Source organism: Marmota flaviventris, chromosome 13 (assembly GCF_047511675.1).
Source record: "Marmota flaviventris isolate mMarFla1 chromosome 13, mMarFla1.hap1, whole genome shotgun sequence".
Taxonomy (NCBI): Eukaryota; Metazoa; Chordata; class Mammalia; order Rodentia; family Sciuridae; genus Marmota; species Marmota flaviventris.
Window position 1 is genome coordinate 54,852,369 of NC_092510.1, and position 23,517 is coordinate 54,875,885.

Genomic DNA, 23,517 nt, shown 5'->3' on the forward strand with positions numbered 1-23,517 from the left:
AGCAAAAACAAGGTGGTCATATAACTTTCACGTTATCGTGCCTCTGCATGGTCCCTATAGGAAACAGAGAGGCAGAAATTTCTTTCACTTCAACATCCTGTTATTGTAATTTCTCTGAAAACTATTTGCTTTTTTAAAACACCGAAGCAAATGTTTTGGGATTTTAGGCTCACAACCCTCTGCGGTCTCAATAAAAGATTAATTTGTGGTCCTTACCTCCCCAGTGTTATTTTTGCGGTTTAATATTCTTCATGGTAGAATCCATTTAAAAAAGAAAAAGAAATCTCTGATCTTTCATGGGAATTCTGAAGAACTTCACAACCCTGGGCCAGTTTATGTGCCCCAGTACAAAGGCTAGCCTGCAAAGGCAGGCAGAGAGCAATCAATGCATTATACGTTGCTTACTTTGGCTTCAAAATACATCCCTGGATTTTGTTCTATGAACTTATTTGCACAAGGGTGGCTAACACCATGCATTGTGTACCTCTGGGAGGGCCAAGACTCGTCTTTTTATACAATAAACTCTCTCCTTGTGGTCTGTCGACTCCACCTCCATAAAAGGGATGAATCAAAACTTCTCCCAATTGCTCAGATGTATTTATAGTTGACTCTTCAACCATAAATAATATCAATCAGTTAAGGAGTCTTCATCATAAATACTTAATACATGTGTGTTAATATATTTCTGCACTAACTCAATATTTGCTGAGTGCTAATTATATGCCAGGTACAGCAGAAAGAGCTAAAACATCAGAGAATTAAGTAACAGCATTGGGTACAGTGGTGCACACCTGTAATCTCAGTGACTCGGAAGGCTGAGGCAGGAGGGGATGCAAGTTCAAGGCCAGCTTGGGCAATTTAGTGAGATCCTATCTCAAAATAAAAAATACAAAAGGCAGGGGATGGAGCTCAGTCATGGAGTATCCCTAGGTTCAATTCCCAGTACTGTAAAAGAGGAAAAAAAAAAAGGAGAGAGAGAGAACACAAAAGATGGTCTCTGCTTTCAGTATGTTCAACTGATCAGGAGAAAAATATTTTAATATGAGAAAAAAACAACTGTACTCAAAGTATACAAAAACTGTTAATAGAAAATGCACAAAGGTGGGAAGGATAACCAGGTGGGGCTGATTATTTAAAAATGCTTCAAAGAAATGGTGAAAGAGCTGTGCAGTGGCACACACCTATAATCCCAGCAGCTCGGGCTGAGGCAGGAGTATCTTGGGATCAAAGCCAGCCTCATCAACTTAGCAAGGCCCTATTTTTAAATAAAATATTTTTTAAAAGGGCTGGGGATGTAGGCTCAGTGGTTAAGTGCCCCTGAGTTCAATCCCTGGTACGAAAAAAGAAAAAAAAAAAAGAAAAGGTGAAAAGTAAACAGGTTATAAAGGTCTGGGGATACTTCACTGGGGAACAGAGGATTGCTAATGTTTTGGGATGACTAAAATATAAAGGAGAGCAAAGAAAAATGAGGGTGCAAAAGGTCAGAATGAAAAAGATTTAAAAGCAATACTTCAAATAAATTTTAAAGTATTTAAAACTCTTGAAGGAAGCCAGGGAATCAAATTCATTCTCTTGACAACTGGTTAACAAAGGAAAAGAATCAAGATTGTTTTACTTTTCTTTTACAAACTAGTTAGACAAAAGGCAGAAGAGGAGAGTTTTTCTTTACAGGTGAACTCTCGTTAATAAACAAAGAAGAATGATGGAATAAAGATAGACATTCCCAGTGAATTAATGTGCACAGGCCTCAGTACCAATGGTTGGTAACATCACACAAAAAGAATAGGTATCCTGATGGGAAAAAGACCCATAACCCTACCTATAACATAGTCTTGCCTCCCCCAACCCAAAATCAAACCCCAAACCCTAGCCCAAATATGTCCAGGCCTCTTGATTACTCATTTACAGAAATTACACCACAAAGACTGTCAACAAAATTCAAACTGAGAAATTCTAAAACAACCTACTTTTTTTCCTTGTACAAGGATGTGAAAAAGAGAGATGAGGCAAAACGTACAGGTTAGACAGACTTGGGAGATTTTTTACAAATAGTAGGATGTGAAAATGGAAGAAATAAAAAGGATTCACGATGTTTTGATTCTACTGGAAATTTGCCCAGTGATTAGATATTTAGATTAGATATTTGATGATATTAAACAATATAATTTAGATTGTGGTAATGGCATTCTAGTTTTGTTTTTCTTATATTTTAGAGATTCGTACTTAAAAGTATCTATGAATAAAGTTATAGATCTTGGATCTTATTAAAGATCCAAGCCATGAGCTGAGCAGATTTCCTCTGTCACTCCTTCCGCCATGATGTTCTGCCATACCTCAGGCCCGGAGTGATGGAGTTGGTCAATCATGGACTGAACCTCTAAAACTCTGAGTCAAAATAAACTTTTTCTCCTCTAAGTTCTTCTTGTCAGTAATTTTGGTCACAGCAACAAAAAACTGACTAACATAACAGACTTTGTCATATGACCATGTCTATCTGCCAGCAAGGCTGGGAAAGAAATTTTTTGATAGGCCCACTATTATGCCAACAAAATTGAAATTCTATGAGTAAGAAGAATGGGTCAATGGATATTAATTAGAGAGCTAGCAGCATCTGCAACAGATATTTAGTTTAGAGTACATGTGCTTTAGCTATGTGGTGTGTTTTGGGTACAAACTAGTCAGAGCTGTCTAGTTGGTGGCTTTTGCGATAAGTTGTGGCCAGAGAAGACAGATTTTTTTTTAAATGTGTTGGTAATAGGCGACCATCCAGGGAAAGATCACACAATAGAAAACGAGGAGAACACTAATGTAAAGGTAGAAGAAGAAGATCTTCAGGCAAAGGATACTCACAGAGAGTGGTCAGAGAGATCACAGTAGGTTTAAGGGAGCCAAGAAGCAGAGCAGAACACTTAGTCAAAGGTGCTGGAAAGGTTAAATCCTGTCTTCTTTAAAAGTGGTTTCTATATTCAATTCTGCAAGGCACTGGTGACCTTTTCCAGTAGCAGTTGTAAGATTGGTTTCAAGAACAAAAGCCAGGCCACAATGGGGTTGAGATCAAGGGGAGTTTTTAGACAGCCATCAGCAAAGGGTAGGGCACAAAGGAATGTGATCTAAAGAGCATCAGGTGTAATGGAAAGTTGGAGGGTGTGTGAGATAGAGGATGGCAGCTGGTGTGCAGGATGTCCCATAGCCCATGTAGACAGACTAAGGGGAACAATCCAGGGCACAGAGGCAAACACTGAAAGGCAGGTAGTTAGGAGGGAGGAGGACCAGATGCTCTTCGATTGAGAACATTGGTTTGTCCGAGTGAAGGTTCCATTTACACTAGAGGGTTTTTAAACTTTTTTTTCATAGCTTTATAATTAAGATGTCTGATTTGCCAGAGACCTAAATATGTCATTTTCTGTTCTGCCTACTGGCTTTGCTCTTTGAAATATACCATGCCATGATTATCCTGAGACCAATGAGGATGATCAAGACAAAATGACTATCAAAATTTTCACCAATTAACCTCTGTCCACTGGGACTTAGCTTTACTTAAACAAGACATGAAGCATTTCAGATGGAATTTTGTTGAGAACGCGAAATGTAAGATTCATTCATTCAAGAGAAGGGTGCATGCTGAGATGCAAGGCCAAGAGGTGACATCAGCTGTATAGCTGGTGGTTTTAAGTAAGTGTGTGGGGACTTCTTAGAGTAAGAGCTCTCTAGGAAGCATTTTAAAATGTTCTAGGAGAGGAGAGTCTGGGAAAGCCAGTGAGAGATGTGTGAAAGACCGAAAACTAACCCAGTGCACGGTGATGGCAGGCCAATTAGGGATGACAGTCTAGGCCTTTTAAAATTTTTTGGCCGTAAGATATCATGTGACCTTGTACAAGTTATTAAACTTGGCCTCAAGTCCTCCTCTGCAAAAGATGATTTCTGAAGTCTCTTCCAGCTTGAAGACTCTGTGGTTGTCTAAATCATGAAGTGAATGCTGTGCAAAAGACACTGTATGTGGTTTCTAAATTTGGTCTTAAACCTTTGAAAAGAATACTCATTAATTTTGGCAGAGTTTCTAAAGAGAGAGAAAAGAGACCATGGAACTATTAAAGTCTACAAGCCCAATGAGGACAGAGATGGGCAGTAGGTGGCATACCACATCCCTCAAACCTTTTTTCTTTGCAGGGGTGGGGGGGGGGGCAGAGATTGTAAACTATGAGATTCCTTAGTTTTATTACACAAAACACAGAGGACTATGCATGAGTTACCTTTACAAGGGAGGAAGGGACTTCTTGTTGCAAGGCTCTCAAAGCTGCAGGACAATGAAGGCAAGCTTGGTAAGCAGCAGTTCAGTTAGCCCTGCCTGATTTCCCCTCAAGATTATCAGATAAACTACCACTTTAAAATAAGGCATCACAAGATCACCAGTAGGTTTGAGGTTCATTTTTAATTCAAACCACACTGGAAAATAAAAGAGAAGAAGAGGAAACCTGAAAATACAGTGAGTACCTTATACTACTGAACACGCATCAGGCCACCTTCAGTGGAATGTGTGAGGTCCTAAATCTTTTAAACTTAGAGTTCATTTTCAAAAAGATTCTGCTTTGATTCCCATTAAAATCTATGGTTAGGACAAATGGCACATCAAAGTTTAGAAATAGGTGCAGGAACTTTTTAAAATGTTATAACCATGGATTACAAAATCACTGAGTTTTTGAAGAGTGGCTTCACCTCTCAATCTTTACAAGAATACCACCAATATCAGGTCTTCACAGAATATAATCATGAGTTTATCAAACAGTAAGGTTTTTTCCATGACATAATTGATATTTTTGCTTCAACTGATACCTGAATGGCAGTTTTCATCCACAATCTCATGAGGTAGATATTGTCACTAAAATTCACATTTTAGAGTTCACCATTAGTAAGCTGAACCAGTCTTTTGACTCCAAGTGTATATGCTCTTGGACCGACTTCCTGGGCCACTCCTCCTAAGCTCACAAAGATAAGAAGATTTATTAGCCAGGTATGGCTATTTCCAGGAAAAGGACACCCTATCTTCCTTCTTTAAATCCTTCATGAGTACAGACTTTAGATAATGCAATACAACAAACCATAGCCCTCAGTAACTGTATATGAACAACCTAGTAGACACTGCACTGGTGACGGGCCCTTGGACAGACTCTAGGTACCACAGCTTTTCAATTTTGCAATTCTGCCTTTTAGAAAATGACATTGAAGTATATAAAGCAGGACTCAATCAGCGTTTTAGAAATCATGCCTGGGTCTCCTAGCACTTGCCATTCATACTCAAGTTCTCCCGGACTACAACTATATTTCTTGTTCTTCCCTTTTCACTGTACTGTGGCACCACTACCAAAGGTCAGAAACCAGATTGTAGGAATCTTCACGCTACCAATTTTCTATAAAGAGTTTATTAAGAAACAGTGGTTTTAACTCAATGTGTGATTTTTTTCTCTCAACAAAGTTAATCAGAGTTGTGATACAAAAGCCTGAGTTTAGAGGCTAGGAAAGTAGAAAAGTGCTGCCTATCATGTGTGAAGCACTGGGTTTGGACCTCAGCACCAAATAAATAAATAAATAAATAAATAAAGACATGTGTCCTTCTACAACTTAAAGTAAAGAAAGTTTAAAAAGAAAAAAAAGCCTGAGTTTAAACATTAGGGAAACTGAATTTGAGATCTGGATCTGCCGATTTCACACCTGTATGAAGGGAATAAAAATGATCTCACCCAATGCTAAGTGAAGTTAGCCAATCCCCAAAAAACAAATGCAGAATGTTTTCTCTGATATAAGGAGGCTGACTCATAGTGGGGTAGGAAGGGGGAGTATGGGAGGAATAGATGAATTCTAAATAGGGTAAAGGGGTGGGAGGAAAAGGGAGGGGGCAGGAGATTAGCAAGGATGGTGGAATGTGATAGACATCATTATCCAAAGTACATGTATAAAGACACAAATTGGGTGTCAACATACTTTATATACAAACAAAGATATGAAGAATTGTGATATATATGTATAATAAGAATTGTACTACATTCCGATGCCAGTTATTTATTTATTTAGAATTAAAGAAATTATCTCACCCATTGTAGGGATTAAGTAACAGAATATAAAGTAAACGGGGGGGGGCATATAATAAATATAAAAATATAAAGGAAATTAACAGTGGTCAATAAAGACTCCTTCATTCCTAATAAGCAATTTTGATCAACCAACTGAAGGGTCTTATTTATAAGATTTCTATTTGCAGTGCAAAGGACACATACTATTTACATGTGCCATTGACTGATTTTTTTCAACCTGTCTCCTCCTATCAAGAACACCAATTCTCCTACTGCTCCCCACACCCTCATCTCCACTAATTCATGCCTTCTCTCATTCAGAGTCTGGCTTAAAATTCCAATTTTTACTGTCTGTACTCCCTAATACAGTGCTTATAGATAGGAAGTACCTACCACAATCATATTTAACTGTTACTGAATATCATTAGCATAATCAAGAAATTATGTTAAATATGTTTGGAAGAAAATGTTTTCCATAACTCAGAGTGACATAATGGTTTATCATACTTAAAAAAAAAACAGCCACATTATAAAGCAAATGTCTGCAATTTAATTTCTAAATACAGCACCACACCACAATTCTCAGCACTGAGGTCCCAGATAGAAGTCTCTACTAATCACCACAGTCAGTTAATTAGTCATAGAATATCTGAGGGCCCCACACATATATTTTCTTCCCATGACCAAGAAATGCAAGAAAATTTCCTTTCTATGCCATGGTTTCTGAATATTTTTCCCTGCTCAGTCTCTCTCACATTCTATCCTCTGTGTTTTCAGAATTCAAAACCAAATGTGTTGTCTCTGAATGCTTTAACAAATGCTTTCCCATTTTTTTTTCCTTTCTTATAGAAGGATCTTTGACTTTATCTGGGAACATCTCACTGTGCAGTCACCTTTGGTGACCTAAAGAAGCCTCTTAAGGGAAATTTTTCTTTGTGGACCTTGACACTGCCTTGAAAGTTTATAGCCATAAATTGTTTCCTACTGAGAATAATTTCTCAAACTTGGTTAAATAATTACATAGACACCAAAACTCTACCATTGCATTATCTTGTCTCCTAATTCAAAGAAAGCACAGCCTACATTTTTAATAACTTAGATTATAAAACAAATCTACAAAATTTACCTAGAAGATTCGAAAAGGAAGCTCCAAACTGGAGGACACCATTTGTTATTTGGTGGCACCTTCTGGAAAAGCTTGATATTGCAGCTCAGCTCTGTTAAACATAAAGTCCCAGACAAAAGCAAGTGGGAAAAATTGGGGGATCAGGGAAATAATCCTGATACTATATAATAACGTGTAGTACAGAGCCATGAAAGTCTGTTTTATCTTAATTGAGGATGTCTAAGAGGAGTTTCAGGTTCCTGGATGTTTCATAGCTCTTCCCTAAGTTTTGGATGTACATACTAACTCCACCAGTGGGGACAATCTGTGACCGCCTAACGGCTCCTGGAAAAGCCCAAACCAATAATAGGTCAAGGAATACAATTCATTAAGTGGGACAGAAAATGAGATCCAAGGCTTTCATAGCAGTGAAATCAACTCCTGAAGTACATCTCTGCGGTTTTAATATAAATCCATGGAAAAAACAGATTTGCTTAACTGCCAAGTTCCTCTTAAGAAAGTGCCCTAATGCATGATAATGTTGGGTTCAATCCCCAGCACAGGAAGGAAGGAAGGAAGGAAGGAAGGAAGGTAGGTTGGTCGGTCCCTACCAAGTGGATCCAAATCCTGGCTCCACCACCTTCAAACATGGTAATGTTGAGAAGTTTCTTAACCTTTTGAGCCTAAGTTTTCTCATCTCTAAAATGGTGATAATACCTATTTCACAGAATTGTTTTGAAGATTAAATAAATTAAAACATGACAAATTCTTAGCAGGGTGATTGGTATACTGTAAGCATCAAAAAAAGTTTAGGGTTGAGGATGTAGCTCAGAAGTACAGCCCTTGCTAGCATATGCAAGGTCCTGGGTTCAATCCCTATCACTGTGCAGGAAAAAAAAAAAAAAAAGTTTTGCTATAGCTACAAGACATCTCTATGGTATGGGAAAGCCAATTTTGCAAAGACCATGTTGACTCACATCTGTGGCTCAAGATGACAGATGGGAGAATTACATGAACCATAAAGGCAAAACAACAATGCAGCAATCCTGAAGAAGGCTCCACAATTTGCTGCAAATAATACTATTTTCATACAATGCTGGGTGTTGGCAATTGTTGATGACAATCAACTCAGTCATTATAGAGTCCCTGGTCTGTTCATAATCCTGTAATACTCAGGGCTTCTAAGAAATTCTTTAATTTAAAATATAAGATATCACACTGGGCTTAGAGTGTACTGAAACAAGAGAGAAAAATTAGTCCACTAATTTTTTTTGTTGTTGTTTTTGTTTTAAATCTCTTTAACTGCTTCTAATCATTTTTTTTTTTTGGAATATGAATGAATAAATGAACAGCAGGTTGGCTAGATGGGATCCTCTTCAATTTTATCACATCCAACACAGAAAACAAACAGGCATCTGAAAGCAGGGGCAGGTGAAATAACTCCATTGAATACAACAAGTTAACTTTTTTTCCAATTGTTTTAATTAATGTTCCACAATAAGCCAAACCTACCCAAGCAAGAATTGCAACCCCTTCAGGTATTTTTACCTCCAGTTATAAAACATAAAAAAACAGGAGCCCACAATGAGAGCCCCGGGAGAGCGGGCAGCCTTTAATGAATGGCCTCTGCAGCTTCTGGCTCACCATACTCAGACTTTACAGCTCCTGCATGTGCTGGAGTTACAAGTCATTAAAAAGCCACTTTGAAAACACAATAAAGACCTTCTTCTCTGACTGCAACAACCTTCCATCACATAAAAACCTAAGGCCAATGCTTCAACAGCAGGACATTTACTGCCAGCTCAGACAGTTTCAGCAGGGCAATGAGCAGGGTGGGGTGGGAGGAAGTGAGGCCCAACAAAAGAAGGGAAGTTTCTTTTCCTTCTCTTTCTTTTTTACCTTTTTGAAAGAAACTTCTGCTAAGGTGGTATGAAGTATTCATCCTGTATCTGAACCACCAGCCAGCCCTGTGAAAAATGCCACCACATGGTAAGATTTCATTTTTTCTTCCTCAAGAAGATTTTTATCGGAGGGAAAAACACTCTGGTAAGCCAAAACCATCAAACGATGTGATGGAAATCTCATTGCTCACACTGTCAGTTGAAGTCTGCAACATTTTGTCAAATGTAACTTGCCCATTTTCAAGGAAGATAATTAAAACTTTGAACTTCTTCACTTGTGAGTTAGGATTAAACCTCTACAAAAGTAGTGAAGGTGAGGATTAGGAAATTGCTACCATAACTGAACCCAATCATAAAGAGTTACTTCAAAATTCTTATTAATCGTCCTCCCCCCACTTCTCTGCTAAGAATACAAAAGTTCCTCTTATCACAAAGCAAAAATCAATTTTACAGGCGCATCTTCAGAAACAGAGTTACAGGAGAAACAAAAACAAACACTGAGGAATTACAGAAGGAGTGAAAGATATTTGGGTTCTTCTTTATTATCAATTAAAGTACAAACAGCTTAATAAAAATCGCAATTATAAACTTTTACTTAATACTGATAAACTCAGATGCTTGCACTTTCCTGGAGCTAGTTAGTGTGAATCACCAGTAAGTCACTTATTTACTAACCTGTAAGTATTTTAGACATTTATATCTCCAAAACAACAAACTCCTAAACCAAAAACTGCTTCACCATACTGGGAATTACCAGTGTTCTTAAATATAAAATATTCTCAACAAAAACATTCCCTTACCATGCTTTCAGTATTTACTGAATGTTCACCCACCATAAAACAGGCCTCCTGCCTCCCTACCTTATTCTCTCCCCACCCAAATTCTTTTGTAGGGAAAATTACTGACTAATGTTCATGTGACAATATCAGGGTTTTTTGTAAGATGAGAAACATTTCAAGAATCACAAGCATTTAAAAATTTCTCTTCGGTTATACTAACAGTAACTCAAATCATTTCTGAGGATGTTTTCTTTTAATAGCAACTGTAGTAAAAAAAGAAAACTACCAAGTGCCTAAACTCAGACTCTGTCCTGTATTTTTCCAGTGACCATGTAATGTGCATATGGAGGTCACCATACCTCCCTCAGAAAGAATGCAGAGAAGTTATACCCTCCAAGTATCTCCCCCCACCCGCCACAAACACACACTTAAAGTGCTTGAAAAAGGACACTAGAGTTCTACAGTATATTTGAATATCATAAAATCTCCTTCAAAGCTACAGGTCATAAAAGATTCCCAGAAGCCAAGTCACACATAACAATAATAACAGATGTTTTATTAGTTTGTTAACTGCTTTATCCAGATTGATAGATTAATTTTTCACAATAATTTTACAATACAGGTCCTAATAATGATCTCCATTTTATAAAAATGAAACTAAACCAAGGAGGTTAAATGCCCAAAATGACTGGTGTCAGTGGGATTCAAAACACAGCCTGACTCCAGCTTGCAGACTCCTAATTCCCTATCTACCTACCAACCATCTCTCAACAAATACATGAACCTTCCAAAAATACACAGCACATATATCATGGGTGTCTATCATCTTTTCTCTTTCCCATAAATAAAGAATATAAAAATCTGATCAAAATGTGGGGCTGGGGTTGTGGCTCAGAGGTAGAGTGCTCGCCTAGTATGTGTGAGGCACTGGGTTCGATCCTCAGCACCACATAAAAATAAAATAAAGGTATTGTATCCACTTATGACTAAAAAATAAATATTAAAAAAATCTGATCAAAATGAACTATTCTAGGGCTGGGGATATAGCTCAGTTGGTAGAGTACTTGCCTTGCATGCACAAGGCTCTAGGTTCAACCCCTAGTACCACACACACACAAAAAAAAACTATTTGAATCAATAAGCTATACTCCTTAATGTAACTTAATAGTACTGATTATTATTTTTATATAAAACCTGCATCAAACTTGATTATGGAGAAGTTTCTTTAATTCTTCGGGGCTAGGGATATAGCTCAATGATAAAGCGCATGCCTAGCATGCACAAAGCCCTATGTTCAATTCCTAGCACTGCAAATAACATCTAATTAAAATAAAATAAAATATTCTTCCTTTTAATTTCAACAAACCAGGATCAAGATATTTTCTTCATGGACAAACCAGGTGAATAGTCACTTCCCCCAGTCTTCCTCATTCTTACATTCTTCTGATTTCTTTTGTATCCTTTCTTTGCTTGGTTGTTTCCAGAATCCATGATCTATGCCTGCCATATCTAAGATTAGCAGCCAACTCAAAGCCCCACAAATGAACATAAATCTGGCTCATAATCAAAAAGTGAAGCTCTGTTCACGACTTTAGAGAAATCTGGCCATCTAATCACTTAGAGATCATCATGCTCACACCCAGAACAATGGGCCCCTGACACTGGTCCTGCCCCATGACACAAATCAGTTACTTGCCAAGGGAGGCTCTATGCTGCTCTGTTATTGATGGCAGTTGCCTCCTGTTCCTTGTGCCCTGCCCACGGGTAGGAGACAGTCCAAACAGGCTATCTTCACCACTGGATAAGTGGAATTTCAGCTTCTCTCCTGCCCCACTTTGTGCATAGCAAGGTTGTGGACACATGGCAAACACACCACCGCCTTAACCTATTCTCTCTGTTATACCATCTATGTTTAAGGAATTAAACCACAAGCAGCAACAATAAAGACATTTATTACCAGAAAACTAAAGGAAATACAGTTCTTGGGTTTCATACCTAAACTATACTCAAAAAGTCTTTAGATGCATCCTCTGCTATGCTATGCAGAAAACATTACAAAACTCCTGTTGTAATAGCTGGATTTGTAGCTCTACCATGTCATACATCACTTTGAAAAATTTACTACATACTGTAAGGAATTATAATTCTAATTTTTAGTTCCAGAGATTTTTGAAGGTTTTGCTTTGGTTAAATATACCGAGAAAGAATTTTATTAAAAGAAAGCTATACTTTATAAAAAATATACAAGAGAGAAGGAACAAGAAACAACAAAACAAACAAAGAAACAAACAAACCCAGAGAGAGAATAAACAAAATTACCTAAGGAGGAAGACCATCTGTGATAGTTCCATGTAGAAAGAACATTCAGTAGTGCTTTATGAATGCAATTTGGTCTACTCACAAGTAAGCAAATGTTCTAAAAAATGTGCCTTACAAAGTTTTGACCACTGTAAAAAACACACACACCCTCTCTGAGATAAAAATTTCACAAACCATTACTTACTCATACTAATTACAATGTATTCTGATTTTTAAAACACTGATGAAGACATGCTAAATTGATTTCATAGCTCACACCAGTGACTCACAGCTCACAATTTGAAAACCTTTATTCTAGATGAATCACAATATGTCAGAATATAGAAAGACAAAGTTGCTAAACTCAACAATTTTGGTAGATTAGTCACACCCTAATAGAAATGCAGGGTGATCTGAAACAACAGTCAAACATAAACAACAGTGCCAAGTAACATCCGCACTACAAGTAAACCTTAAAGAAGAGCGAAGTAGGAACACACAAGGGAAAGTAGATACCCGAGATACAGCAACAAACCCATTTGACTCTTACAGACTATAACTATTAAGCCTATACTAAACACTGGAAGAACAAATTATTCAACCCTCCAGTATTTTCTGTGCCATTCTGCTCCTAACTTGATCTTCTATCATAAGTTTGAAATTGCCACAGAGAGTAGGGGGAAAGAAAGTGGTTTATGTATTCCTGGGGTTTGGTACTGTTACCACATTCTGATTCCAAATGCTTTTTTACCCAGAACAGTGCAAACCCAAGACAGGGAAAGGCTTCCTACACCTTGCTATCATTTAAACTAGGGCCATCTATAGGCAACTTCATGGAAGAGAAAGAAAAGTATTCTAAAATTGCCAGCGATCTTTAGCTAGACATCTGGTTTGACCATCATCTAGAAATACTAATAAGCCAAATAAAGTAGTTTCGGAGGAACAATGGTCACTGAAAAGTAACTCAAGAAGACTAAAATCAGAGAAAGGAAAAGTGAGGAGCAGATAACTTCATTGTAAGTGATGTTTGTTTTTCAGAAATAGAATCAAATACCTTCTGATTACCAGCTGTGTCACCAGAAGTATAAGATTTCTTACGCTGGTAAGAGGTTAGAATAGATAACCTGAAAATCCCTCCCAACTCTGAAAATCTGCAATTATAAGCTTAAATCCCAACATCAAATAACATTCTTTGGAAGTATTAGATGATCAGACACTCCTATAGGTACCCACAGAGGATAATCCTGCTGATAGAATACACAATGAAGATCCCACACATAACAGCCCCTTTCCAAATCAGTGGCTATACAATGAAGAAAAAATCACTTTGTTTTCACAATGAAAATGGTTTTACAAGTACATACAAATATCAAAATTTTTCAGACTATATGTTTTAAATATGCATAGTATATTGGTACATCAACTTTGCCTCAATAAAACTATTAAAAAATACTACTGCCATTTTTCCATTATATAAACAAATTATTTCATTACAATGATTCAAAAATCAATATTACAGCCATATCCCCCCACCCCAGTTTTTTTAGGTTTCTCTTTTAAATTTATTTTCCCTTGTTGTCAGGTTTTATGTATTCCTTTCATTTCCTAAATCAACAATAATTAAAAAGCATAGTTACCAAAGTTTTTCTGTTGCAATACAAATAATCCATTATTACACTCTAGAATATATCTTTCCTTTAACAACTAATATCTTAGTCTAAAAAAATTCTGCAGATGCCTTAATGATTCCATTTCCTTCTTCCCATTCGTTATGGAAATTCAATTCTAGACCACCCCTATCTCCATGCTACCTCTGCAGGGTTTAGCATTCATTTTCTTCCCTCGTTCCTTCTCACAAAAGTATTTGAAATAAAAATCTGAAAACTACCCCAAAAAAGGAGAAACACCAGTGAGGCTACTCACCTCAGATTTAGAGGACATATTCTCCTCCACGTCTGAATCGTTGGGATCCACGATGTCATCGAATGGCGGTAACGCTGACTTCTTCTTCTCTGATGCCTCACTTTCAATTTTGACTTTTCCCATCTTGACATGAGATTTATCTTTTATCTGTTTTTTGTCAGCAGAACAAGTGAGTATCAGTGGTGGTGCACTAGAAAAACTTTTAAATAAAGCCTCTGAGCTACTCTTTTTCCTTTTTTTGGCTGAGAGTTCTTCAGAATCTGAAATGGGGGGCCTCTTACTAGGAGCCTTCTTATCTTGCTGTCCACTGGTGATGGTGAGTAAGTTACTGTCAGGTTTTGGCTCTTTTGACATGGGTTTAGGTTCCTTGAAGGCCATCTTAGGAACTATTTTCTCTTCTTTCAGTGGTTTATTTTCTTTGGGTTTCTTAGAGGATTCTTTGGAAGATTTGTTGTGATCCCTGGAAGGTTCTTTGAAGGCACTTTTATGTTCTCTGGAGTCTTTAGAAGGTTTTTCCTTGTGCTCCTTCATTAATTTGTGAGGCTTTGAAAAACTGGTACTACTGCTGCTGCTGCTGCTACTGCTGCTGCTGCTGCTGCTGCTACTGCTGCTGCTGCTGCTGCTGCTGCTACTACTGCTGCTGCTGCTGCTGCTGCTGCTGCTACTGCTGCTGCTGCTGCTGCTGCTGGTATGAATACTCCTATTAGGGTCCTGCAGAAAGGGGAGAAGAAAATCAAACTCTTAAAACTGAATGGCAATAGAGTCAAAAGCCAATTTCCTTGAATTTGATATACACAAAGAGATCCTTCTTTGATTCCTAAAAAATATTTTAATATACTCCAACCACCAAAGTATAACAGGTGGGAACAGTGTATACAAGAAACATAGGGAGAAAAGGTTACCATGATCAAAGAATTTAATGAGGCAAGCTGTTTTCTTAATCATTGAAAGCATAGTTTTAAAACATTTCAATTTACAAATGTTAACTACGCGCTCTCCTAGAAGATACAAAGATGGATAACACATGGCCCTCACTCTCAATAACTATGATTGACAGTTGTTGGAAGACCCACCTTTTAAGTGCTATGACAACCAAATGAAAGGGATATTTAATTCTTTGGGGGCACGAGAAGAAGAATAATTCAGAAGTTCATAGAAAAGTAATATGTGAATTAGGTCCTGGAGGATAGGAAATAATCTGCTAGAAAGAGAAGAATGAAATGGTACTTAGAGACCAAGGACCAGAATAAACTAAACAGCAAGGGAGTGAAGCGCTGACTTCATTCGGGGAGCTGCATCGAGCTACACACAGTGATGCCAGTCTGTAAATGACTTTGCAATGTCAAGAATCACAAACACTCAAAAAGAAAATTATTCTCAATTTCAGATAAAAACTATTATTTTTATGCTGTCCAAAGTTCTATCAATTAAGGAATATGTCTCCCACCCATAAGGGTGAAAAAGAAGGAGTCTAACAAAGATTTAACTTAACCATCAAATGGACTGAAGATTTTATCAATTACTTGGAAGAGTTAATTGCTCCTACTTCACTTTAAATGTCAGCAATAATAATATAATATATACTGATATAAACAACTTAAGGTGTGTAACCTGTATATATTCTTTCTGTAGGAACAAAATTCTCAGGCCATACTTACCCTATTTGTGAACCTCTATCATTAATAGTAATAATAAGAAACAGAAGTAGATCCTGGACATGCAAAAATCCACACCAATACTAAAAGAAGAGCGCTTTCTTGCTTACTTCCACCTCCTAATGGAACCAAAGACAAATAAATGTCCAGATTTTCAACTAGAATTTACATCTTCACGCTTATTTTTTTTTATCTCCAACTTACCCACTTAAGCCTCATGATAGGCAAACTAACCCTATATCCCTTAATATCTAGCATGATACAAGAAAGTCAATAGGTAGGGCAAACACTTTTCACTGAAATGAACAATCTACTACTTACTCAATCTATGGGGAAACGAGAAATTATTGCTCTTAGTGGGAATATGTATTTTTTGTTTCTTACATTTTTTGGTCTAATTTGCTCAACAACAAAATGACATATGCCAAATTATTTCACTTGTTTTCTCAAATGAGCATTTTTGCTTCAAAATTATAAAATGGTAAAGTTACTAAAGTGAAATCTTGCTCTTATTGATCAAAAGTGACAATTCGTTACAAAACATCTTAATCTGAGATTTAAAAACAGAATGCTAAAGATAGAATTCATATTACTGAAGCTGCATTATTTTATAAATTCTGTTATAAGACATTTCCTGGCATGTTAAGCAATACTATGAATAATTAAAATAAAGTATAATGGACAAACTAAATTAAGGAAGAACGTTTTGAAATCTAATAGCCTTGAGGTTTTTTTTTTTTTTAAATTGGTTTGTTGACTCTAAATTTTGGTAATTTGCAATCAGTAGTCTAATTATGGCTCTAACACACCAAGCACTGCTATTTAATATTCAACCTATGTGGAGTATGACACATATTTTTATAAATGTAACTTCTGAAAATACACTATTTGTAAATTATCAACATATTTCTAATGTTACGCATTAAAAATAGTAATATTTAGAGCACCAGGAAAACAAAACAAAACTTATTCAGGGGTCTTTCCTTGATATATTTTAAAAGCCTTTCTTCAGAACAAGCTGAAATTCTTAACACAAGGTACACAATAGTATATGAAACAGATTATTATGTCACAGAAATTCTAAGTTCTTTTCTTAATTACATGCATATACAAAACTCGAGAAATACAAGTTCTTAAAACTTTTTATTCTCTGTAGGTCAAGGTACTTAGTGCTACCTTTTCACCCACTCAACAAATCTTGGTACAAGCAAGTGGCCCAACCCTTCTTATTCCTTCTCCTTTTGTAATTCCTACCTGAAAAAGCTTTCTTTAAGCTAAAAAAAGAATTCAAAGTCAAGAGGACAAATGTATTCCATAACAATGTGCTAGACAAATAAAAATTTAAAAATAACAAAAAGGAGAGAGAATGGTTTCTATTATATAAAACAGCATTTCCTTTGGCCTGGGTCTGTGATAAATGACAAAGTTCAAATATATGCCACCAGATTCCATATTCATACATATAATAAATATGAAACAGTTGCTTAAATATATAGTCAGGCATTAAATTGTTTCTGACACAGAATGAAAACTTGCACTGATTACACACACACACACACATCTCCCAAACACATTCATATTCTCTCTCTCTCTCTCTCTCTCTCTCTCTCTCTCTCTCTCTCTCACACACACACACACACACACACACACACACACACACACAATCTATTCAGTGGCTTTTTAAAAGTTTTATTGAACCATTAACCTCAATATTAAGTGCCACTAAGCATCACAGACTAATTACCATTCAATGTGAAGTTTACACATGTTGTATAATTCAAATTCCCTTTGCCTGAGGCTGATTAGGACAAACTGAATATCAAGCAATCCAACAAAAGAGAACATGTCTGCATAATTCAAATCTCAAATATTTAAGGCAAATGACTTTTTAAATATAAATACCCATATATTTGCACTAACTTTACAATCTGTGAATATAAGGTATAGTATTTTCTTTCATTCATTCATGTCTACTGAAAGCTTCCTTATTTCAATTTCAAACAACAGGTCTCTTTAAAGTATAATCTCTTCTAATACTAGTTGTCAGCACTCTTATAGATGGCTTAAGAAAAGAAGAGGTGGTAACTACTGGCCAAAGTAAGGTTTTTGATTATATGTGGCTTTTCAATTTCCATGTTATCTCTGTGTCTTCTTCCCACTGGTAACTGAAAGCTGATTCAACTCCTGTTTCCTTCCTCTCTGTCCGACTTTAACTGGTTTCTGCATTGTGCAAGATTTTCACATCAATCACATTTTGTTCAATGAAATTTGCATACAGACAAACACATATGCCTCAAAGTTTTATTTTTCAGAATTAATAATTCTCTTAAAACAATGAACTACGTTTTAAAAGCATACTGCCTAAAAACTGACATATAGTCCAAGAGGTTATCCCTCTGTAGGGATAAGAAAAACTATGATGGTCAAACTGCAGCTTCCAAACTGTCTCTTCTGTTGTGTCATTAAAAACATGTCAAATGACACAGAGCAAAGATATACCATCTGAAGCTATGAACAAAGTATAAATGCTCAGAATTATGGGTGGGAAAAACCTTGAATTTGATTTACCTCTTCCATTTCAACCACAAATCCAACTCTCTCTTAAACCAGTCAGCTCTGGAGCGAGAGGCAGTGGGGATTGAAGAATGTGCTGTGGGTTATGGATATCCTAAGAGAAAAAGCTGGTGGTACAGGGCTTCATCAGCAAAGGCTCCAAGCTAGATCCAAAGGCACTCAATAGGAGGGAGAGGGGCTCTACTCCTGGGGATGGGGAATGAGACCAGAAAGAAGGCAAAGCATTCCCTGGTATGCAGATAGGAATCAGGCAATATGCCTGCTGCTATAGTGCAGGCTGAGATGCCCACACCTCTCTGGCTTATACATTACAACACCTAAGGTCTCCTACCAGTTCAACCTGAGCCCCTACACATATAAATAACAAGTCTCATATAAATATAAATAACAAGTCTCAGGGTAGCAAAAATAAGAATGAACACATACCTAATGAATCTTCTGGAAGAGACAGATTAAATATTGATGTCAAAAACAGTATGATTACTTAAGAAGAATCAAACAGAATATGAAAAATAAATTCTAGGAAAAAAAAGCAGAAATACAAGCACTGAAAACAATGGCAAAATAATGGAGGTCTGAAGAACAGTTGGAGGCAACCTAACATACCATACATTTCAGAGGCGTCTACAGAAGAAGGAAACAGAAAAGACAGAAGAGGCAATCCTGAAGGCTGATGTGGAAGAAGTTTCTACAAACTAAAGATGTGACTGAAGTGCAACCCCATAGGGTTCTTCAAAATGCAGACAAGACTAGTCATAAACAACACACCCAGAACAGTACACTAAAGTTGCTGAACTTTAAGGATAAAAAAAAAGTGACATGTTACAAGGAACAATAATTACTCAAAAGAAACAGACTCAAATTAACATTGGATTTTTTCATTTGTAAAACAGGATTCTAAAACAAAGTAACACAACATCTGGATGACTGTGAGAAAAAGAAGAGCAGTAATCCCTCTCACCCTCAGGAGCTATCTTCCAAGACTCCCAGGAGATGCCTGGATAAAACTGAACCCTATGCACACAATGTTTTCTCCTATACATATGTACCTTTGATAAAGTTTATTTTATAAATTAAGCACAGTAAGAGAAATCATGACAATTACATAATAAAAATAGAACAATTATGCAATATATTGTAATAAAAGCTATTTAGAAGTTATGAATGGTTCACTGGGGAATTTTCCATCTGATAGTTTTCTTCCATCATTGATCACATACTTGAAACCATGGAAAGAAAAACCACAAATAAGGGAGAACTACTGTACAACCCAAACATCCTGCACCTGATGCGAACTATCTGCCAGCACTTAACAATTCAAGGAGCACAATCCCCCTGCCGCATCTAAGAAAGAGACTAGAGAAGGGATTCTAACCAAATGAAAATCAAATTAGAAAAGAAATACTTTATGTATGGAAAGATGAAAGGGAAAGAAATGGAGTGCAATGTATCATGTGCTCTTTATGAATTAAATCTAAATGAATAATAAACTATGTGTATATGTAACATAAGTGACCAATATGAATTCCTGACAGAAAAGTCTAGAAGAAATCTAGACCTACAATTAGGAAAGGCAGAGTATTGTCAAGATTAAGAAAATGCTCATATATTTTTTCATGTTACAGTGAAAAAAAATCTGAATTATGGACAATCAAAAGGGAAGGTAGCCAATAAGGAAATAGAAAGGTTCAGAAGAACTGTCACATCAACAAAGGGAAAATGGAAAGCCAGGCAGGAGATGCAGTCACAGATACTCCAAAGGTTCAATCTTGGAGGGTCTCTTGAGCCTTGGAGTTTAGAGGACAGCCTGGGCCACATAGTGAGACTATATCTCAAAAAAGGTGAGAAGGGGATGGGAAGTGGTTATAGATTTGAAAATATAGCAGAATTAAGAAAAATCCAAAAGTCAAATGTAATTGCTAACAATTATATAAGTATATGATTATCACTATTAATGAACAAGGTAAAAAGATAGTAACAAAAAGAAGTGTCACTCAATAAAAATGAAAGAGCTAGATTCTGCCACTGGAAGATAGTGTCAAATCTAAAAAGACAAGGATCACTTACAAATTGTTTTTACAAGAGACTCAAGTTTGAGAAAAGTTTAAAATAAAGAAATGAGCCTAGAAATACTGGTTGGCTGGGTGTGGTGACACATGCTTATAATCCCAGCAGCTTGCAAGTTTGAGGCCAGCCTGGCAATTTGGTGAGGCTCTAACCAATTAGTGAGATATTACCTTAAAATAAAAACTAATAAAGGACTGTGGGTATAGCTCAGTGGTTAAGTACCCCTGGGTTCAATCCCTAGCGAGAGAGAGAGAGAGAGAAGGAAATATCAGCTAAATGTTCCCCCAAAGAAAGCACAAGTGCTATATTAATATCAAACAATGTGGACTTCAAAGTTAAAATCCCCAAGCAGCAAAAACCATGTAAGAAGCTAAGTTACATATGGCAAAAGCATTTAATATTTAAGAAAACCTTGAAGTATATTTAATTGTTAAACAAGAAATCAACACATTTTGGCATAAATGGACAGATCTAATAAAATGATTATGGGCTTAATAAAATGAACTAAAGCAACCCCCAACTGATTTAATAATTATGTAAAAAACTTTCTATCCCTTGAAGAAAACACATAATTTTATATGAGTCCATAGAATAACAAAAATCAATCATGAGGTAATATAAACTTTAAAATACCCTTTTAAAATGTTTGAATAGATTATAATGGTTGATCATATTCTAATGAAATACAAAAAATAAAAACAAAAATAGAACAATGAAAAAAGCACTTAATATAAAAAGCAGTTTAGGGGCACACAAAACATGTCCTCAAAGGAAGATTTAAAGCCCCTACTACATTCTACATTCATTATTTAAAAAGGAAAAGAGACTTAGTACCCACTTTCCCTGAGAAACTAGAAAAAAATCCACAAAATATGCAAACATTATGATATCAAATATAATGAAAAAAATCTTTAAAAGAAACAAATTTCACCAACATTATGCTTCAATTCCATCACTGTATTACTGCCTTAAATGTACATTTAGTGTTCCAAGTAACAAAGAGAAATGTATCAAGTTAATTCTGACTTAAAGGACATCTACAATCCACTTTTCTACTACAATTAAACAAGTTGATATTTCTTTAATTCAAAATTAAAAAGTAATAAGCATTCCTATAAAAAATAAAATTTATGAGGAGACAGCAATTTACAAAGATTTCAAAATAGGTAGGTAAAGACCAACAGAAACAACTAAATAGTGTAACAGGGGGCAGGGGGCTTAAGAGAAAGAGAGAAAAAGAAAGTGTATGTGTGGTGTGTGTGTGTGTGTGTGAGTGTGTGAGAGTGTGTGTGTGTGTGAGTGTGTGAGAGAGAGACTGTGGTGTTTTGGGGGAAGGGTGAAGCAAAATAGGCTGCTGGTGTTTATAGGCTTTTAAAACACCATTTGACTTTAAACCATAATGTTTATTAAAATTAATATTAAAATACGGTAAGATTGTAAAGCAGCAAACATTTCAACAATTGGTCTGATTTAAAAAAAAAGAAGAAGAAGAAGGAAAGCTTATCTGAACAATGAGGCTAACTAGAACCAATAAAACCCCAAACTTAACGTTTATCAGTCAATGGAAAAGGGATTAAAAAAAAACATGGAACAACTGGAAGAGAAATGACACTTGAAAATAGCAACAGAATTCTTTCATTCAGTAACAATCTCAGTGATCAATCCACAAAACAACATGAAATGTCTATACACACACAAATAAGAAAAATAAAAGATGGCTGATATGGGACTTTACTAATTTTCACATTTTAATAATGTTACCTTACTTTTTTTTAGGTGACATTAAAGTTACAGGGAATTCTGCCATATATTTCCATAGTTTAGGAAAAAAAAATACATACAAAAAGTCATTTCTAAGAATAATTATGTAAAAATGAGCAGAAAGTTTTAAAGAATTATAGAATTATTCTTAAATTTCTCAATTTGCCTGAATCTGTACAATAGTCAACCAGTACAGACATACCCACATCTACAGAAATACAGGTAAGCCTGGATTTTGAAACAATTAACAAAAGATGCAGCAATCATCCAGCAACTAAGTATGAACCAACATTAATGTGAAAGAGGAACAAAAGATGATATTTGCCATTCAAGGAGAGAACCTAGACATGGATAGCAGATTCCCCTCAGCCAAACCTGGCCATGAGTTCTTCTAATTCTTTATTCGGACAGACTGGCCTCAATAACAGTTACAAAGAGCAAATACATCTGGGAAACAAAGGATACCTGCTTGAGGACTTTAAAAAGGAAACTAAAATGAACTCTTCACTCTAGGATGGTCAAGTGTGGTAGAGGGGCTAGACTGAGTTGAAACCACTGGAGTGGTGATGGGAGAGTGGAAGGAGTAACAGCTTACTGAATATTTACTAGTACAGATACTACCTAGAGTTTTATAATTTGTGAATTAGCTATTATCATCCCCATTTTACAAACAAAGAAACTGAAGAACAGACACCAATGTGTCTGTCCAAAGATACACTGAACTCATGGTAGCCTGACTCCAATGCCCTAGTCTGGACCACTGTATTTTATGGACTCTTAAGTTAATTGTTCTCAAAACCAGCTTTCAGTGCTAGGGATATAGCTCAGTTGGTAGAGTGCTTGCCTCACATGCATAATGCCCTGGGTTCAATCCCCAGGACCAACAACAACAAAACAGCTTTCAAGTGTTGCCAGTATAACCTAAGTGTGAGATAAAACAAAGGATGAGCACAAAAGGACTAAGTGACTTTACAAGACTAACAAGACATCTAGGCAGAACTATGCAAATGAAGTTCTACTGAGTTCCAACGGAGTATGTTATTTAGGGTAGGAATAGGTGGCAAATAATTTATTTTGAAATTATTTTGTTTCAAGTTGATTAAATTTTGAGCTTTTGTTATCAAATAAATATTTTATTTAAAATTGATAGATTTAGTGAGTTGCACTCAAAGGATGTATGTGATATTAGAAAAATCAATCCCTCCTATAATGACCTGTCAGAGCACAGATATTTCCACTCATTTCAAAGGGTATCAGAAAACTGCATTATGTCTGATTTCACAATTAAATGTTTTTTAAATCAATGTAAAAATCTAATATATGACATAATTTAAAATAAAAAAAAAACTTCTAGTACTCAAAACAAACAGTAAACAGTCACCTCTGAAA

At 36.1% G+C, this 23,517-nt stretch overlaps 1 protein-coding gene across 2 annotated transcripts in view; it reads right to left on the minus strand.

Moving 5' to 3' along the window:
• Positions 1-23,517, minus strand: part of Mllt3 (MLLT3 super elongation complex subunit) — a 259,432-nt gene that overhangs the window by 46,721 nt on the left and 189,194 nt on the right. For both annotated transcript variants that reach the window (XM_027950583.2, XM_027950584.2), the window contains exon 5: positions 14,072-14,782. In XM_027950583.2, the coding sequence (XP_027806384.2) occupies positions 14,072-14,782 (711 nt within the window). The remainder of the gene's footprint in view (positions 1-14,071; positions 14,783-23,517) is intronic.